The sequence below is a fragment of the Elephas maximus genome, chromosome 19 (assembly GCF_024166365.1).
Source record: "Elephas maximus indicus isolate mEleMax1 chromosome 19, mEleMax1 primary haplotype, whole genome shotgun sequence".
NCBI classification, from domain to species: domain Eukaryota; kingdom Metazoa; phylum Chordata; class Mammalia; order Proboscidea; family Elephantidae; genus Elephas; species Elephas maximus.
Genome location: NC_064837.1, coordinates 29,067,510 through 29,088,377, shown reverse-complemented (window position 1 = coordinate 29,088,377; position 20,868 = coordinate 29,067,510). Strand labels below are relative to the sequence as shown.

General features: G+C 42.7%; 1 protein-coding gene across 1 annotated transcript; it reads right to left on the bottom strand.

Moving 5' to 3' along the window:
- Window positions 1-17,420: 17,420 nt before the first annotated feature.
- Window positions 17,421-18,976, bottom strand: LOC126063080 (C-C motif chemokine 8-like). Its single transcript, XM_049861218.1, has 3 exons — window positions 18,855-18,976; window positions 17,995-18,112; window positions 17,421-17,580 (listed from the first exon to the last, which is right to left on the bottom strand). The coding sequence occupies exons 1-3, from the start codon at window positions 18,958-18,960 to the stop codon at window positions 17,475-17,477; spliced, it is 330 nt and encodes a 109-aa protein (XP_049717175.1). The 5' UTR covers window positions 18,961-18,976; the 3' UTR covers window positions 17,421-17,474.
- Between the last annotated feature and the right edge of the window lie 1,892 nt (window positions 18,977-20,868).

Sequence of the window (20,868 nt, the reverse complement as noted above, 5' to 3'; positions counted from 1 at the left end):
AGGAAAGGTGTGCGTCAGGGTTGTATTCTTTCACCGTACCTATTTAATCTGTATGCTGAACAAATAATCCGAGAAGCTGGACTATATGAAGAAGAACAGGGCATCAGGATTGGAGGAAGACTCATTAACACCCTGCGTTATGCAGATGACACAATCTTGCTTGCTGAAAGTGAAGAGGACTTGAAGCACTTACTAATGAAGATCAAAGACCACAGCCTTCAGTATGGATTACACCTGAACATAAAGAAAACAAAAATCCTCACAACTGGACCAACGAGCAACATCATGATAAATGGAGAAAAGATTGAAGTTGTCAAGGATTTCATTTTACTTGGATCCACAATCAACAGCCATGGCAGCAGCAGTCAAGAAATCAAAAGACGCGTTGCATTGGGCAAATCTGCTGCAAAAGACCTCTTCAAAGTGTTGAGAGCAAAGATGTCACCTTGAAGACTAAGGTGCGCCTGACCCAAGCCATGGTATTTTCCCAATCACATCATATGCATGTGAAAGCTGGACAATGAATAAGGAAGATCGAAGAAGAGTTGACGCCCTTGAATTGTGGTGTTGGCAAAGAATATTGAATATTCCATGGACTGCCAAAAGAATGAACAAATTCTTCTTGGAAGAAGTGCGGCCAGAATGCTCCTTAGAGGCAAGGATGGCGAGACTGCGTCTTACATACTTTGGACATGTTGTCAGGAGGGATCAGTCCCCGGAGAAGGACATCATGCTTGGCAGAGTACAGGGTCAGTGGAAAAGAGGAAGACCCTCAACGAGGTGGGTTGACACGGTGGCTGCAACAATGAGCTCAAGCATAACAACGATTGTAAGGATGGCGCAGGACTGGGCAGTGCTTCGTTCTTTTGTGCATAGGGTTGCTATGAGTCAGAACCGACTCGATGGCACCTAACAACAACAACAACATGGTAAGAGTACATTTAGCTTTGTAAGAAACTGCCAAACTGTCTTCTAAAGTGACTATATCATTTTGCATTCCCATCAGCAATGATTGAAAGCCCCTGCATCCTCACCAGAAATTGATACTATCAGATTTTTTTCAGTTTTAACTACAGAGCCCTGGTGGTACAATAGTTAGGTGTTTGGCTGCTAACTGAAAGACCTGGCAATCAGCTCTGGTAAAGATTAAAGCCTGGAAAACTCTATGGGACAGTTCTATTTTGTCACATGAAGTTGCTATGAGTTTGAATCAACCTGAGGGCATCTAATAACAACAAATAAGTAGTGGTATTTCATTCTTGTTTCGGTTTTGAAACTCCTTAATTACAAATGATGTTTAGCATCTTTTCATGTACTTGTTTGCCATCTTTGTATATTCTTTACTGAGATGTCTATTCAGATTTTTTTTTGCCCATTTTTAAATTGGGTTGTTTGTTTTCTTATGGTTGAGTTTAAGAGTTCTTTGTATATTTTGGATACAAGACCTTTTTCAGGTATGTGCTTTGTTAATATTTTCTCCAAGGCTATGGCTTATGTTTTCATTCTCTGAACAGTGTCTTCCACAGAGCAGAAGTTTTAAATTTTAATAAAGTCCAACTTACACTTGTTTTGTTTCATGAATCTGGCTTTTAGTGTTGTATGAAAAATCTCATCACCAAACCCAAGATCGCATATTGCCATTTCAATTGCCATTCTGTCTAGACTTTTCACAAGTCATTAAATATGTTCTAATAACCTTGAAATTTTAAAAATGCTCTAGGAATTCGTATACAAATGCACTGTAATTAACTTAGGCATTTCTCTGTACCTGGAAATTATACAATTTCCACTTTTTTGCAATCACAAACAATCCGTGTGAACAAGTGAATTTACATTTTCACTGTCTCCGTTTAATTCTATAGCTAAGGGATTAATAAATTAAAATGTATGTAAATCAATAAGACTCTTAATCAAATGATAAATGATCATATTGCTAGAAAATTTGTACTTTCACTAACATTTGGGCCTATTACCCTTAAAAATATTTGACAATTTCTGGGGTCTTAAACAGTAGCAAGCAGTCATCTAAGATGCATCAATTGGTCTTAACTCACTTGGAGGAAAGGAGAATGAAAAACGCCAAAGACATAAGGTAAAGATGAACCCAAAAGACAAAAAGGGCCACATAAACCAGAGACTGCATTAGCCTGAGTCTGGAAGAACTAGATGGTGCCCAGCTACCACCGATCACTGCCCGAACAGGGAATACAACAGAGAATCCTTGATGGAGCAGTAGAATAGTGGGATGCAGACCTCAAATTCTCGTAAAAAGACCAGACTTAATGGTCTGACTGAGTCTAGAGGGACCCCAGAGGTCATGGTCCCCGGATCCTTTGTAAGCCCAAGACTGGAACCATTCCTGAGGCCAACTGTTCAGACAGGGATTGGACTAGACAGTAAGACAGAAAATGATACTGTGAGGAGTGAGCTTCTTGGCTCAAGTAGACACATGAGACTATGTGGACAACCCCTGTCTAGAGGTGAGATGAGAAGGCAGAAGGTGGCAGGAGCTGGTTGAATGGACACGGGGAATACAAGCTGGAGAAGAGGAGTGCGCTGTCTCATTAGAGAGTGAGCAGCTAGGAGTACATAGCAAGGTGTGTATAAGTTTTTGTAGGAGAGACTGACTTGATTTGTAAACTTTCATTTAAAGCACACTAAAAAAAATATTTGACAATTTGCTAAGAGAAGACATTTTCTTGTTAAAAGGGAAAACCAACCTCTGGAGAGAGAGGTTAGAATATTGGTTTCCTGTGTGGGTGTTAATGTTGTAATGGAGCCTTCTGGGAGCTAAGAATGTTCTGTGTCTTAGTCACAGTGGTGGTTAAATTATTGTCCACATATGTAAAATTCATAGATCTGTACACTTAAGATTTCTATACTTTACTGTAAATAAAAAGAAAAATCCACAATATTATTTTGCTTTCATTTTCATTATTTGTATGTATTTTTTAATGTAGGTGTTAGTTGCTTTACTTTTTTATTGTGGTTAATATGTGCATTTTCTTAAATCAGGTGTTCTTTTGTTTTTCATATTAGCTCATGAGAGACTTTTAGTCATTTGCCTCATATATTTTCCATTTACTGCAAACTTTTCACAATACAGAATTTGCCTAACTGGACAGACAGCAGTGTCAGGAGGCTTTCCTCTAGCCAGAGGAACTGGAGCTCTTGCAAGACAGCACTTTTTCTCACTTGGGGGACAGTCCCTTGCCATTGCATCATGTGGTACTGATACCCTGGTTAGCTTAGAGATCAGGCGTGTGGATATTTTTCATTCAGAAAGAAAGTCATTTTCTCACAGAAGGCTCTCAGGACTTGGCTAACTTCTCATCTGAGCTGGCTCCATACAGAAAATGTACTCACAAGCAGATGTCAGAAAGAGCAGTAAAAATTAGAGCTATTAGAAATCACCAAGAGTTAGTCAAAACGTGGAAAGTAACCTGGGTCTCAACCTGAGTTAGCCAATGATTAGCTATCTGACTATAGGCAAGTCTTTTAGACTATAAGATTCACCCTCTTCATCTAGAAAATGTCAGGTTTTGACAAGTTCAATTACGTGTCACGTTTATGGCTTGATGGCAGGTGACCAGAAAAATTTGTTGAAAAAACCACAGTGAGGACTTACCTTGGGTCATTGAAGATAACGACTTGATTGATGACTGATTTCTTCCATGGGTACGGCAATAGGGAGTGGTACTACCTATGTAACATAGTTACCATTCCTGGATTAAATAATACCAAAGCTCTTCTCTGGGGGCATTGGTGGCTCAGTGGTAGATTCCTGCCTTCCATGTGGGAGACTCAGGTTCAGTCTGGCCAATGCACGTCACGTGTGGCCACCATCCATCAGTGGAGGCTTGCATGTTGCTATGATGTTGAACAGGTTTCAGCAGAACTTCCAGACTAAAATGGACTAGGAAGAAAGGCGTGGTGATCATCTTCTAAAAATCAGCCAATGAAAATCCTATGGATCACAATGGTCCAGTCCACAGCAGGTCATGGGGATGGTGCAGGACCAGGCAGCGTTTCCTTTCATTGTGCACAGAGTCACCATGTGTCAGAGGCCGACACCCCAGCAGCTAACAACTAACAACAGCTCTTCTCTAGCTTGATTCCTCTACAATTGTTTGTGAAGGGTCCATTCAGACACCAGAGAAGCTGGGATACTGCAAATTGTCAGAAAAGTGTTCTTTTATGTCAGCTCTAGGAAAGACACAATACCACGGTGGTTAACACCTGGATTTGGGATACCAGGAACATTGATTATTATCCGTATCAGACAAAATGCAAGTTATTTAAGTGTTTTACTTCGATTTTCTACGTTTTACTTTTACCTCTACTTTAATTTTCTATGTGTAAATGGAGTTTATTATGAATATTGAATTATCTGACACCAAAACTTGTTCTGAATAGTGAGTAGTAGACTGTAAGTAATCAATAAGCTAGCTGTTATTAATATTCAAATAAGGTGGGTGCAGTGGCCAGAAGATGCCAGGAAGGGATCCAGAGTGTGGCTGTTGGTCTCTCGTACAAGTTCTCCCTAGAATTGCGTCCAAGCATAGACATATGGCAGGGATGAACCTTCGAGAATGCCTATGTTGTGGATGAAGGAAGAAAAAGAGTCTTTCATAAACACGGGGGAAGTGAGGTCCTGGCATCCTGCCGTGAACCAGATGTGTGGAATGTCCTGGGGCCTACCAGGGAATGGGACACATATCCCAATGCTGACAGATGTCAAAAGGCACTGCTGAATGCTTCCGGAGAAAGTTAAGAAAAATGAGGTGGCAGTTCACTGTGATTATGCAATTTCTGTCTCTTATTGTGTTTTTAAACTGATTTCGAGAAATTCCAACGTCAAATGTTAAAATGACACTCTGGTCTGTGCAAGCTCTGCAGCTTTCTGCCCAGCTGCTTGCCTGTGCTCTTCAGGGAGGTGACTGTTCTGCCTTTTCTCTTAATTTTTTCCTTGGTGGCTTCTTAAGGAGCAGTTATCTTAAAAGCAGGTTTGACAATCTGCCTGTGGCTCAGTGGCTGGTAAAGGAGAGCCTGAAATCAGAAACTACTGTGAGCTGAGGACAGGAAATGGGTACCCTGCTCGGAAGCAGATCTGGATTCTTACACCGCCCTCAAGGACCGTGAGAGGATGGGTGAGCATCCTAGGAATCAGAATTTCCTCTTTCATTTTTCAGCTCTGTCCCAAATGTCTCCAAAGGTCAGAAAACTATGGAATGAATTGAAAAAGACATTTGTATTCAATTTATTCAGCCCTTTCCCTTCACAAACGAGAGATAGAATTAGAGAGATGAAAGGGTTTGTCATAGGTTGTATAGCTACTCCATGACAAAACAAGACTGTGTGGGGACAAATACCACCAGGCACTTCCAAGTTAAAGGACAACAACCCAGGCTGGAAACTACAAGGTCCCCAGATCTGCCTGTAAGATCAGGATGCCTTGCGGGGGTTATTAATATTATGAAAGGAGTGTCAACATCCTGACTCAATCTTTGGAGATGATGCCTCAGGTTCTCAGTATTTTTGAGGTACTCCAGGTGATTTTTAACCCCAGCCAAATTGGGAGCCATTAATCTAGCTTAAATGCCTCATTTACAGATAGGTAAGCTGAGGCATGGGGTAGGGAAGGAATTTGCCTAAATTCACTTTGACAATTTAGTAAAGGATCAAAACCAGAACTCAGAGATGGAATCACAATACCCAGTTATGCATCAAGCCTCCTTGTTTGATCCCTGGTACCTGGTAGGATCGTGACTCTAATTGAGGTTCCGGAATCTCCACTGCTTTCTGTTCCTAAGTTGATGCTGCAGGAGCAAGATTTTCTGGACCCAACTGGAATATAAATGGTTTCAAAGAGGATTGCTTGCTATGCCTTAACAAAGGGGGCAGGGGCTTGGGAAAATGCAGCTTGCTCCACCATTTGTTTGGCACAGAACATCTTCTGAGACTCAATGAACAGTATGGTGCTGTCTATTCTTGTCCATTCTCACTTGTTTTTTTAGTTTTATTATGTGCAAGTTTACAGAGCAGATTAGTTTTTCATTAAAAAATTTATACACAAATTGTTTTGTGATGTTGGTTGCAGTCCTCACAATGTGTTAGCTCTCTCCTCCTTTCCCTTTCCACGCTGGGTTCTCCATATCCATTTGTCCAGTTTTCCTGTCCCTTCCAGCCTTTTTGTCTTTGCTTTTGGGCAGATATTGTCCATTTGGTCTTGTATACTTAATTGAACTAAGAAGCATGTTCTCATGCATGTTATTGTTTGTTTTATAGGCTGTCTAATCTTTGGCTGGACAGGGCTGTGTTTCGTTCTGTTTGCATAGGGTTGCTGTGAGTCGGAACTGACCCGACGGCACGTAACAGCAACAATCTTTGGCTGAAAGGTGGACTTCAGGAGTGGCTTCAGTTCTGATTAGCAGGGTGTCCAGGGCCGTAGAATTGGGGATTCCTCCAGCCTCTGTCAGATCAGTAAGTCTATTTGTGCGTGTGTGTGAATTTTGTTCTACATTTTTCTCCTGGTCTGTCCAAGACCCTCCACTGTGATCCCTGTCAGAGTGGTTGTTGATGGTAGCCAGGCACCATTTAGTTCTGGCTAGCTGACTCCTGAATGGTGTTTGGGGATAATGTGCTATTATGGGAACTAAGAAATTGTCCTGTTGGCAGAGAGCTATATAGTTGTTCCCGGAGCTTTGGGGGTGTTATTGAGGTGTAGATGGAAGTCTTCTGGCCTGCTCTGCTGGCTATTTTGAGAGTGTTTGCCATTATTCTGGGTTCCTGGCTGGCTTTGTAGTATAGATTCTAGGCACTTCCCTACCCTGTTCTGTCCCAGCTGTGGACCAAGGTGATGCGGCCCAAGAGACTTGGTATCAAGAACTAGAGGTAAAATGGAGTTTATTGGGTTCCCTCATGTCCTAAACAAACATTCTGTTCTCTCAACTTTACTGATGGAGCAAAGAACTGAAGCACCCTGGGAGTCCCTGGGTGGTGCAAAGGGTTGATGTGCTCAGCTGCTAACTGAAATGTTGGAGATTCAAATCCACTCAGAAGAAAGGAGTGGGGATCTACTCTGAAACAGGAGCCACTGGAAAGCCTGTGGAGCACAGTTTGATTCTGACACACCACGAGTATCATGAGTCAGAGTCCACTCGACAACTTCTGGTTTTCTTCTTCTTTCTTTCATTTTTTACTGTGCTTTAGGTGAAAGTTCACAGCTAAAGTTAATTTCTCATACAAAAATTTATGCACATATTGTTTTGTGACATTAGTTGCAATCTCCACAATGTGATAGCACACTTGCCCTTTCCAGCTCAGGCTCCCTATGTCCCTATGTCCGCTCAACAAGTTTCTATTTCCTCCTGCCTTCTCACCCTACCTCCTGACAGGAGTCACCCATTTCGTTTCATGTATTTGATTGAACTTAGAAACACACTTCTGATATGTATTATTTTTTGTTTTATAGTCCTGTCTAATCTTTGTCTGAAGAGTGGGCTTTGGGAATGGTTTCAGTTGTGGGTTAACACTGCACCCGGAGGCCATAGTTTCGGGGATTCCTCCAATCTCTGTCAGACCATTAAGTCTGGTCTTTTTATGTGAATTTGAGTTCTGCTCCATACTTTTTCCTGCTCCGTCTGGGACTCTCTGTTGTGTTCCCTGTCAGGGCGGTCATTGGTGGTAGCCAGGCACCATCTAGTTCTTTTGGTCTCAGGCTGGTGAAGTCTCTGGTTCATGTGGTCCTTTAGTCACTTGGGCTAATATTTTCCTTGCGTCTTTGGTGTTCTTCATTCTCTTTTGCTCCAAGTGGAATGAGACCAATTGATGCATTATAGATGGCCTCTCACAAGCTTTTAAGACCCCAAATGTCACTCACCAAAGTGGGATGCTGAACATCTTCTTAATAAATTTTGCTATGTCTATTGACCTAGCAACCCTGGTCCCCAGGCCCCGGCCTCAGCCTCAGCTACTCTGTCCCTCAAAGTGTTTGGATGTGTCCCAGAAAATTCTTAGCTTTTGCCTTGGTCCAGTTTTGCTGACTTACTCTGTATTGTGTATTGTCCTTCCCGTCACCAAAGTTGATCCTTGTCTACTATCTAATTAGTGAATTCCCCTTCTCCTCCCTCCTCACCCTCATAACCATCAAAGAATGCTTTTTTCTGTGTTTAAACCTTTTCTTGAGTTCTTATAATAATGGTCTCATACAGTATTTGTCCTTTTGTGACTGACTGCTTTCACTCAGCATAATGCCCTCCAGATTCATCCATGTTGTGAGATGTTTCAAGGATTCACATTGTTCTTTATCATTGCGTAGTGTTCCACTGTGTGTATGTACCGTAATTTGTTTATCCATTTGTCTGTTGAGGGGCACATGGTTTGCGTCCATCTTTCTGCTATTGTGAATAGCTTTGTAATGAACACGAGTGTGCATAAATCTATTTTGGCTCTTATTTCTCTTGGGTATATTCATTGGAGTGGAATTGCTGGATTGTACGGTGTTTCTAATTCTAGCTTTTTAAGGAAGCACCAAATCATTTTCCAAATTTGTTGTGCCATTTTACATTCTAACCAGCAGTGCATAAGAGTTCCAGTCTCTCCACAACCTCTCCAACATTTATTATTTTGTGTTTTTTGGATTAATGCCAAGCCTCGTTGGGGTGAGGTGGTATCTCATTGTAGTTTTGATTTGCATTTCCCTAATGGCTAATGATCATGAGCGTTTCCTCGTGTAGCTGTTAGCCACTTGAATGTTCTCTTTGGTGAAATGTTTGTTCATATCCTTTGCCTGTTTTTTAATTGGAGTATTTGTCTTTTTTTGTTGTTGAGGAGTTGCAGTATCTTGTAGATTTTAGAGATTAGGCTCTTATTGGATATGTTGTAGCCAAAATTTTTTTCCCTGTCTGTAAGTTTTCTTTTTACTCTTTTGGTCTTTTGATGAACATAATTGTTTGAAATTTAGGAGCTCCCAGTTATCTAGTTCCTCTTCTGGTGTTTTTGCATTGTTAGTTATAGTTTGTAACTACCGGTTTTATTAGGTATAACACAACAGAGCACCCAGGACTCCAGCTACCCAGGCCAGGCTCTTCTCAGTTCCCCAGGGTTGCAAATGTTGTGTATGGATTAGTATGGCACAGTTTAACACGAGTTGCCTCTTATCCAGCTTCCAGTAGTTTCTTCAAGAATGGCAGATAGGGAGTTTCTGCTCTACTCTTTCCTTACTGGGGCTATTGAGTCTTATAATTGGGGACAGTCCTGTCACTGTGGCAGGTAAGAGAGACATGGAGATTCTTGTACTAGCTCTTAAAGGCTGCTGCCTGGAGTGGCATGTGTCACTTTTTGATCTCATTGATCAAAAGCTGAGTCACATGGGTTATCTGTCTTCAAGAAGACTTAGAAATATAATCCTACCACATGCCATAAGGAGTAGAACTGGAAATACCAGTATTTGCCTCTAATCCATACCACTCCCTCCACAGTATCCTCATCAGTTTCGTAACTGTTAAGCTTTGCAAAGAGGTAACTGTGCTATGTGACATTCCTAGATTAGACATGGTCTCATATTTCAAATCCAAAACAGCCCACTCTTTTTTTTTCAATTGTGCTTTAAGTCAAAGTTTACTATTCAAGTCAGTTTCTCATGCAAAATCTTATACACACATTGTTATGTGACCCTAGTTGCTCTCCCTACAATGTGACAGCACACTCCTTCTCTCCACCCTGTATTTCCCATGTCCATTCAACCAGCTCCTGTCCCCTCCTGCCTTCTCATCTCACCTCGAGACAGGAGCTGCCCACATAGTCTCATGTGTATACTTGAGCTAAGAAGTACACTCCTCACCAGTGTCCTTTTATATCTTATTGTACAGCCTAATCTTTGTCTGAAGAGTTGGCTTTGGGAATGGATTTAGTTTTGGGCTAACAGAGAGTCCAGGGGCCATGACCTCTGGGGTCCCTCCAGTCTCAGTCAAACCATTAAGTCTGGCCTTCTTACTAGAATTTGAGGTCTGCATCCCACTTTCCACCCACTCCATCAGGGATTCTTTGCTGTGTCCCCTGTCAAGCCAGTCATTGGTGGTAGCCGGGCACTGTATAGTTTTTCCGGTCTCAGGCTGCTGGAGTCTTTGTCTTGTGTGGCCCTTTCTGTTTCTCAGGCTCATACTTTCCTTGTGTCTTTGGTGTTCTTCATTCTCACCACTCTTTAAAAAAAATAATAATTTTTTTTTTAAATGTTAACTCGAGCCAGAGTAGTGTGTCTAAAGGGTTTTGTAATATTTAGTCCACTCTGTAACATTCTAAATCAAACAGGTTTAATTATTGTTGTCTTAAAAAAAAAAAAAAAAAGCCCCACAATTGGCTTATATCTCAATGTCAGGAGAAGGTGCAATTGATTATTGCATCAAGTTGTCTACATCAACCTCATAAAGTGAGAAACTATCAGGTGTTAATTGGTCCTTAAAGGGATGTTTTTATTTCATTATTTATTAAGATCACAATTAGGCTTAAGAAGGTAAAGAGCCTCTAAGTCAGCACCTGTTAAGTGCTGTTGAAGTGTCAGCATGCCGTTAAATATTCTACATGTCACATACGAAATAGTCTACTATAAATGCCTGGCTGCTAACCAAAAGGTTGGCGGTTTGAACCCACCCAGCAACTCCTTGGGATAAAGACCTGGTGATCTGCTTCTGTAAATATTACAGCCAAAAACCCTATGGGGCAGTTCTGCTCTGTCACATGGGGTTGCTATGAGTTGAAAATGGCTTGATGGCACCTAACAACAACATTTTGTTTATTTCACTGTTTTTTCCTTTTTTAAAATCAAGACAGAGTGATCTATGTGATTTGATAATATCTAAGCCAACAGTTAAGAGGTCGGCTGCTAATCAAGAGGCTGGAGGTTTGAGTCCACCCAGAGACACCTTGGAAGAAAGGCCTGGTGATGTACTTCTGAAAAAATCAGCCACCATAAACAGTATGGAGCACAGGGCCATTCTGCCACCTGGTGGATGAGTCGGAATCAACTGGACTGCAACTGTTTTTTTTTATTTTTTATTTTTTACTAAACAACCTGAATCAAGCATGTTTTATTAACTTTATATTAAAAATAACAACTGTTTTTTATTCTAAAATTTAGAAGGTGATAATGCATAACATTAAGTCCATTGCAGAAACTTTAGGTTAGTGTAATCTGCATTCATGTATTTTATCACATGATCTAATTGAAAAATGTAAACCATCCCTTTCAAGGCATTCGTCAACACTGGCATTTAACAACACAATGCCCCGCAGGCTCAATGCCTTCTCTCAAAGGCACCTCCCACGCTCTTGCCAGCAGCATGGATGCCAGAGTGATTCCTACGCTAGGGGTCATCAGTAAGAAATTGTTACTGCAATTGACAGCTATCAAGCAGTTCAATTTTAGCTTTGTGCTTTTTAATTCATTTGATTTTTCTATTACAATCTCTGAGACGGCTCTAATTGTACGCAATCCAAGGAGAAGAGGTTTTCTTTGGTGATCTGCGCTGCTGCCGTCCATGGGAAGGCTGCCATTCTCCAGGAATCTGCCCTCAAAATCAGGAGGCTTCCATTTCATTGGTGCACAGTAATGCGTTTCTTTCCCACATCTGAAACATTTCGAGGACTTATAATATTTCTAAAAATGTCTTCTGAAGCCCGTACTTGGGCACCCTTGGGCCCTGACTTTGGCATTTTTCCAACTCAGAATATGGTACCTGAAGGACTTCTAGTGAGTTTCCAATAATTGCACGCTCTTTGTAGAAAACATAAAAAATAAATTAGAAATTTCTAAAGGAAAGAACGAAGCTATCTGCACTTAGGGTGATGGACTCATCCCGGTTTGGCCTGGACTTCTCTCTTTCAGCACCAAAAGTCTAGGATCCCAGGAAACCCCTCAGTCCTGGGCAAATTGAGACAGTTGGTCATCCTGTGTATATTTTAAACATTAAGACTTAGCCTGTCTGATATTTTTATTTTGTTACTTTTCTCTCCCTCTCTCCCTTGCTCCATATTTACATACATAATTCACATATGATTGCATTTACAATTTTTTTCTCTTTACTCTACCCATGCATTCTTCCAAGTCACAAAATAGTCTTCAATTACTTGAATTTTAAAAGCTTCATACCAATTCATTATACAAATATACTACAACTAAAGCATTTCTCTATAGTTGGTATCCAACCCATTGCTGTTGAGTCAATTCTGACTCATAGCAACTCTAAAAGACAGAGTAGAGCTGTCTCATAGGGTTTCCAACCCATTGTCCAGTCCCTTCCATGTCTGATGAGTTGTCTTCGGGAATGGTTCCTGTCCTGGGCCAACAGAAGGTTTGGGGACCAAGACCGCCGGGATTCCTCTAGTCTCAGTCAGACCATTAAGTCTGGTCTTTTTATGAGAATTTGGGGTCTGCATCCCACTGATCTCCTGCTCCCTCAGAGGTTCTCTGTTGTGCCCCCTGTCAGGGCAGTCATCTGTTGTGGCAGGGCACCATCTAGTTCTTCTGGTCTCAGGATGATGTAAGTCTCTGGTTCATGTGGCCCTTTCTGTCTCTTGGGCTCACAGTTGTAAAAGTAGAGACCTTTTTGTACTGCCTGGATAAGAGAGACAAGAGGGGAAAAGAAGGAGAGATTTGAAATGTGAGTGGGACTTGACCCATCATTTCTGATTTTGAAAATGGAAGAAGGGGGCCCTGAGCCAAGGAACGAGGGTGGCCTGTAAAGGCTGGGAATGGCTCCCAGTTGACAGCCAGCAAGAAAATGGGAATCTCAGTCCTACAGCTACAAGGAACAAAATTCTGCTAAGAACCCTACTGAGCAAAGAAACAGATGCTCTCTTAGAGCCTGCAGAAAGGAACACAGTCCTGCCAACACCTTGATTTTAAGTGAAACCTGTGTTGGACTTCTAACCTACAGAACTGTAAGATGATAAATTTGTATTGTATTGTTTAAGCCACTAAATTTGTCCTGATTTATTATGGCATCAGTAGGAAACTAGTAGAATATTCTTAAAATATGTAAGCCAACTGGTTAAACTAACCTATGATGATAAAATTCAGACTAGTGGTTCCTTTGGGGGGTATTAACTAGGAGGGGGATGAGGGAGACTTGGCATTTTGAGATGTTCTATAACCTGATCTGGGTGGTGGTACTTGAGATGTGCATATGTAAAATGGCTTTAAATACTTAAGATGTGTGAACTTGATTGTAGGGAAGTTTTACTTAAGTAAAAAAGCAAATAAAAAGAAACCATTACAGCACTGGCTTGTTGACATTTTTTGTTGATGAATTGGTATTTTACGTGCATATTAAATAGTTTATGTTTTTATCTCGCGAATTATCTGATAGTCTCCTTAGCTTAGTGGTTCTATTATTTTTCTTATTCATTTATAAGATATCTAAAAACTTCTATCACTTGTATATTACATTTTTTGAAAACACTGTCACCACCTAACAATACAGAAGTTACAGAACTTGAAACATATCCCCAACCTCAGGGTTTCCTCTGGTAGAAAGGAACTTGAGCCCTTTCAGGAAGGCAGGGTTTTTAAGCTCTTGGACTGTCCCCTGCCAATTACATCATATAACACTGATACACACAGTCAGGTATTGTTTAGGAATTAAACTTCTGTAAATCCTCAGTCCAAATACAAGGCCACTGTCCCACAGAATAAGCCCAGAAGTGTTTTCACATTCTTAAGTGATGTAACTTGATACAAAAGGTGCATCTAGAGGTAAAAATTAAAAAATAGTAAGAAAAGTCTCTTATGAAGAAGTAAGATGAGTTAGTAAAATGCAGGGGATGAAGTATCAAGCATCTGGGCACAATCCTGATTTGTGCCGTGTTCTCTAGAAAAGCAAAACCAGTAAAGCATAAAGAAATAGAGAGAGATTTATATTAGGAAAATGACTTAATATTGTAAGGCTGGAATGTGGGTCAGGCTAGAGACGTCTCCTGATTCACGTAGCCACTTGGGCTGGTGAACTCAAAAGTGGCAGTTCAGACAGCAGGGCTCTTTCTCACAGGCTCTGAAGATAGATGAATTCCAAGATCAGCAGTCAAGGTGGCAAGTAAGTTGCTAGCTCAAATCCCAAGAACTGGGCATCAGACGAACAGGAGCCAGTTGCAGGATCCAGTGGGAGCAAAAGCCCAAGCTAGCCTTGCCAGAAAGCCCACTTAAACACAATGCAGGCCACACCCCCGAAGAATGTCATCAGACTACATCGTAAATGCCAAACCATTGAGAATCACGGCCCAGCCAAGCCGACATACGTTCTTAATGATCACACCCACTGAGTAACTATGAGACCTAACTGGAGAGCCTGTCAGGTCTTTCTGCCTCATCTATCAAGTGAACAAGATCAGGGATGGCAAGTATGTTCCAATGTGAGTGTTATCCCAAAAGACATGTTGTTGTTGTTGTTATTGTTAGCTCCATCGAGTTAGCCCCCAACTCAGGGTGAGCCCTTGCACGACAGAACAAAACCGCCCGGTCCTGTGCCTTCCTCGTAATCAGTTATGGATTAGATCATTGTTGTGATCCATAGGGTCGTCATTGGCTGATTTTTGGAAGTAGATCACCTAGATCTCTAGGCCTTTCTTTCTAGTCTTAGTCTGGAAGCTCTGCTGAAACCTGTTCCCACAAGTCTCCACTAACAGATGGGTGGTGGCTGTGCATGAGGTGCATTGGCTAGGAATTGAACCTGGGTCTCCGGCATGCAAGATGATAATTCTACCACTGAACCACCAATGCGTTTGAAAAGATAGTGAGACCTTATCTTGGGCTCTGAAAAGCAGTAATGTAATTCTAGACTGATGTCTACCATGGGCATAGAGTTGGAGATAACCCACCTCTGTTGCATGTTGCCCATTTCCGGGCCAGGAGATATCGATGTCCCCATCTATTTTAATACCCCATGATTTTCTTTTTGAAAAAGGTCCTGTCCAAGACCTGGATATCTAGGGCTAGGAATCAGCAGAGAAGAGTTCTTTGCTGCTTAGCTCTAGGGCAGGCAAGGTAGTGGCTAATATAACGTACCCTAGAGCCGGACTGCCAGGATTTTGTTGCTTTCATACTTTGGATATTATTTCAGCTCTCTGTGCCTCAGTCTCCCTACCAATAAAGTAGGTGTGAATGCTATGAGCTGACACAGGAACAGGGCTTTGAACAGTGAGTTGCTAGCATGTGGTATTTAATAAGTTATCTTCTTATGAATATTCGTAACGAGGGGAGTGTAATGATGGAGGAAGCAACCCAGGATGTGAGCTGTGACCTCCATCTTCATGCTTCCTGATGAAGACACATAACAGAGATGGACCTCCCAGGATGCCTGTGCTGTAGATGAGGAAATGAAATAAGTCTCCAAGAAACAGGAGAGAATGAGGCCCCAGGATTCTGCCATGAACTAGAGGGGCAGGATGCCCTGGGCCCAGGAGGAATAGGAGATGGATCCCAGTGATAACAGACGTCAGTGGGCACCTCTCTTAGTTCTGCAGGGAGCTCAGACTCAACAAGCCACTTTGATTTTGCAATGTCCTTCCTTTGGTTTTGGTTTTAATCCAAGTTGAGAAACATCAGAGTGAAAAGTTAAAACGAAACTTTAGCTTTCTCAAGCTCTGTAGCTGTTCTGTCTAGCTGCCTGGCCGCATTCTTCAGGAAGGTGGTTATTCTGCCTTCTCTCTCTCTCTCTCTCCGCCTTGGTGGCTTCCCAATTGGCAGTTAGTCCCAGTAAACCAGATTGGACAACTGATCTTTGGTTTAGGAGCTGATGAATGGGGAGACTGTGGTCTAGACCATAAGTTATTGGGCAGGAATCAATTAGTAGTGAGAAGGAAGTGAATCTCCTGCCATGGAGGCTGGTCTCTGTCTCTTTATGTGGTTCCTAAGCAATGTAGCAGGGTCAGATCGCAGAATATCTGGGAATCACAGTCCTGGCTACATTTTACAGCTTTGTCTAGATTTATTCAGAGATCACAGAATCAGGATAGTGATGGAAGGCAGTAAATTTGGGGCTCAGGATAGGCATGCCTCAAAATAACAGTAGTAGTGTTTGGGGAGCTTATTCTAGGCCTGGGTTACAGGCCCTGACACTCTGTCCTCATAACTAAATATTTTCACTAAGCCCCAGGTTACCCCGTTTTTCCTACAAACTGCCCCATCCCTACCCATTACCTCTTGCCTGGTTCATTGCAGACACCTGATCTTGGGCCCTCCTGTCCATATCCTGTCTGCCCTCAACTACCAGCTTTTTCTTCCTCGAACACACCACTGCTCATGGCACTTCCCTTCCCTGCTGGTTCAATGCTTTCACCTTCAGAATTGAACCCAGACTGACATTCAAGACCCTGTACAACATGGACCAAATTAGCATTCTGAGATGTCTAAGGTTTTCTCCTATTCTTGGACCATTTCCAACCAGATGAGATTTCTGCTTCTCGCTTCTTCTCCTGTCCATCCTGAACTAACGAAGCCTCTCCTCCTATCTGACCCCCATCCTATAAGACAGGTTCTGTTATGACTCTTCTTCACTGGAAACTTGTAACCTGAATATTAAGCCTATGATCTCCTATTCTTCCTCTGAGGTTCCAATTCCCATACAAATGAATATTTCTATGGAGTTGAGGATAGATTGGATAGGGAATGACTAAGGAAAGGAGAACATTTTGGACGTTATTGTAATAGATGAGGAGAAAAACATCCATCAGGCGGAAGGGAGGAGGACTGAGGAGGTGAGGAAGAAAATGGCAGTGAGCCTGGTGCTGTCCTTGGGTCCCAGGAAGCTGGTGTTGGGCACTAGAACCATAGTGCTAGAGCTGCCTACTCTGACCTGACATTTTCTCCTTGAACCTGCATGGAGACCAGCCATGTCAAAGCCCATTCACCTAAAACATTGAACCCATTTCCCAAAACCATGTCCCCACCCCCACTGCGTCTTCATCCACCCAGCTTCATGTTGCTCCGAAAGGAAAATAGCTTTGCCTAATTTTAGAAACAAAACGCATTCTTCTGGAAAATCCCAGAGTCAGACAATAACATTCATTTTAACAAGACATTACAAATTATGCTTTTGATTAGGAAGAACATGATCTTTCAAAAATGCAAGTTTTTTTTTCCCCCTCATGTCAATGATCCAAGAAAGGACCCTGAGAACACTCTTTGGGAGTAGGGAGGAGAAGAATAGCATTGTACACATTTCTGATGATTGAAATCGGGACTCACAGAGCCAAGCAGTCAGCCAAGGCTTTGAAAATTTATCAATATCCATGGCATATCAAGTTAAAACAATAATAGCTTAAATGCAAATAAAAATATGTTAAAATTATGTTCAGATAATTAGATGAATATCATTTTGAATATTATAATAACAGAATTTTTGGATGTTATAGGGAAGGTTGGGGAAAATAAATAGGATTATCCTCAGGTTTCGACTGTCTCCCAGTCCAGGTGTGAAGGTTCAAGGCTTTGGGGCTTGGGAATTTTGGTCCAGGTGTTTCATGGCATCCTGGACCCACTTCTTCCTGGGCTCAGCACAGATCTCCTTGTCCAGTTTAGCCTTGAAGCTGTGGAGGACAAAGCATGCACAGTTAGATGGAGCACCTTAAGGGTTCACCCAGGAGCATGGCCCATTGGACCCTATACCTGACCAGCCCTTCCTCCTTGTTTGAGGGGACTGGCATCAGAACAGGAGGAAAGGGAAGGATAGAAAGAATGAGCCTCAGGAGAATCTCTGCTCTTGCTGTCCCATGTGAAGCCTTCCTTATTCCTGGCTTGGAGAAGTGGGATGATCTGACCAAGCTCCTGGAAGCAGAGCCTGAAATGGAAGGGTATCTTCCCTCCCTGGGCTCAGTGTTCCCACTAGTTAAAGAGGAATTCGAGTAGATGTTCTGTGTGAGTCTGGACTCAGTCGATATGAACACTGCCCCACTGCCTGGGGTAGAACTTCTGGCTGAGGAGGCCAGCCATGGACCACTCACATCACAGCTTCCCTTGGACACTGGCTGCTGGTGATCCTGGTGTAGCTCACCAGCTTCTGGATGAGAATCTTTTTACTGACCACCTTAAAGCAGCAGACAGGTGGGATGGAAACTGAGTCTACAGGGAAATGCAAACATATGACTGTTAATACCTTTCTAAATATGACTGTGTAAGAGAAGGAGGGGCAGCAGGAGAAAACAAGGGCAACCTACATAGTAGAATTAAAACCTTCTTCCTCCCAAGTCCAGTGCCTCAGTCAACTCCCAGGGCTGGAATGCTCTCTGACTCTACTGCCTCTTCTGTATGATGGACCCATTCTCACTGGCTGTCTATAGAGGAAGAATGATCAATTTGCCATGTCTTAGCAACGTTGCTAGGAAGGCCTGTTAACACTGAACTTCTAAGGTTTAGAAGATGAGCTCTGGACCTAGTATCCAGAGGATTCAGGGACAACCTCTGTCACATAGTGAGATTCCTTTGAGACCCCATTCCCTTTCTCCAGCTACATTCTCTGGAAGCTCTCCCAGAGCACAGTCGCCATTTTGAGACTCCATGTAAGAGTTTTTTTCCTTCTACCACTGACTGAGAGAGATCCCTTCCCGTGTGTACCTCATTCCCAGACATGGCATCTTGGGCAGGTGAGTTCCCAAAGGTAGTGTCAGGGAATGAGCCCCCAGCGGCCAGGACCTCCAGTCCTGGCTCTGCAACCATTGGCTGTGAAAATGTGGGCACTTCTCCGTCCCTCTTGAGACATTTTTTCACATTTTTTAAATTCAGTTTTCAATGAGACTCTGAGAACTCTATTGATGCAATAGTGCTGGGAGTGGTTAGCGTTGCCTTAGGGAAGGAGGGGTCTTACCTGACTGAGCAAGCACTTGAGGGCTGGAGGTGGCCACTGTGAGGAGCAAGCAGAGAAGGGCTACAAAGGCCTTCATATTGGAGGATGAGGAGGTGAGCTTCAGCATCAGAGTTGGACTGCTGGGATCATCTCAGCCTCTCTGATCCCCTGGTTGTGCTTTCTGCCTTTTCAAAGAGTTGTGACACGTTATTTTATAGGATATGGAGAATTAGGGACATGTGATGCAGGGTCATGGTCAAGGAATGATGATATGAGATTCAAAAACTGCTGAATAGGCCCTGGCTTTGGGGATGTTTCTAGGAAATCAGAAAAGGAAAGAGTGGGCTGGGGTTGGGCACCTTTTCCATCTGTTGCTGAGAGTACTGGGGGCATGGGGTGGGTGGAATAGGAAGCGGAGGTGCATTTAAGCCAAACTAAGAACAGGAAGTGACCTGAGTTGGATCATTTTATGGGCTCCACTTCCTCTGCTCTGAAAAGTCATCTGTGGGAAGGAAGAAAGGAAATTGAGCTCACAAGAGGGAGGGAGGGTCCCAGATTTCCCCCTATGCCAACACACTGGCAGCATTCCCACAATGAGCTCAACACGGTGGCTGAAATTTCAACCACAGGCTAATTTCTTCAGAACCCAGGGGGATATTAGAACTCCGCTAGGGCTCTGGGGATCAGTGTGGTTATGATGCTCCTGCATCTTGATGTCTGAGGATGTTGAAGCTGGGAGGTACCTGATGATCTTGGAAGGCTATGGTTTTAAAGCCTCTGTTTATCTGCCAAAGTCTTTTCCCAAGTGAAATCGTAGAGGGAATCCCAATGTATCAAGCAGGTCAAGTGGAGCCATCTATGTGATGCAAAGGCTGAAGGCTCCCACTCCTCACACTCTCGCAACCGGGGCTCCAGGAAACACAGTGTGAGACTCACAGATCCAGTAAACCCCTCTTCTGCAACACACGCATCAAGACAAAGTATCTGATTACTATATTAACAGAAAAGTGTGAATACAGGGGAGTCCCTGGGTGGTGTAAAATGTTAATGAGCTCCACTGCTAATGAAAGGTTGGAGGTTCAAGAGAACCCACAGGCACCTGAGAAGAAAAGCCTGGCCATCTAATTCCCCAAAATCAGCTATTGAAAACTCTATGGAATGTAGTTCTATTCTGATGCACATGGGGTCACCACCAGTCAGGGTCAACTGGAGGGGAACTGGTTAGTTAGTGAACACAGCCGAGCTGCGATTTCTGCTTCCTGAGGATGGGCTCCTTCCATTGGAGGCTTGGTGCACAGATGGGGAATTTTGTGGTGTGGACATTAGAGAAAAACATTGCGTCAAATACAGGCTTGGAAGCATTTCAACCATCCCTGCATCCTTTGTTCTTCCTTGCTTTCTGATCCTTACCATCCGCTCCTTGAGTGCTTGTCTTTTTTTCTCCTCTATTTGAAATCCCAGAAATCATTCGAGCTTGTCTTCAGCCTTGCCTCCTCCATGCAGTCTCCCCTTGCCTGCTCACATTAGACAACAGCCCTCCTATCACTTGAGTTGCAGGCTTCGTTTAGTTGAACAAAAATTCCCCAGGGTAGGGCTCTAAACTCTTTGCTAATCGATGGAGAAAGCTAGCCTCTGGTCCAGCAGACATTTACATTGAAAACCTGTGGCTAACACTTGGGAGTGGAGGAAGTCACAGGGGTCCTGCCCAGAGGGGACCCATCACCTATTCTGTAAGCTGGAACAATAAATACCTCAAGTCTTAGGGCCTTTAATTGTTATAGCTCCTTGCCTCTAGGACATTCCTCAAGGTGCAGCCTCAGGTGTCCCAGTCCTGGGGTCAGGGAAAATGCCTTTGTGTATTCACTGGACAAGAGCCCTGGACTCATCAACCAGATGAAAAATAAGAAGCTATACCTCAGTTTCCACTTCTAGAAAAAAAAAGTGGGATAATGCAAGGTGCAAGAGTTAAATGAATTGACACATGAAAAGTATTTCACAGCGACTCGCACATAGTTCTCAACAAGTTTAAGCTGTT

What these genes read in the sequence shown, in the direction of transcription:
- LOC126063080 (XM_049861218.1), bottom strand. Translation starts at nt 18,960, where the DNA reads ATGCTGAAGCTCACCTCCTCATCCTCCAATATGAAGGCCTTTGTAGCC. An exon ending in TCAAGTGCTTGCTCAGTCAG is followed by an intron (nt 18,113 to 18,854) that starts GTAAGACCCCTC and finishes ATTTCCCTGTAG; the next exon opens with ACTCAGTTTCCATCCCACCT. An exon ending in TGTCCAAGGGAAGCTGTGAT is followed by an intron (nt 17,581 to 17,994) that starts GTGAGTGGTCCA and finishes TGTCCTCCACAG; the next exon opens with CTTCAAGGCTAAACTGGACA.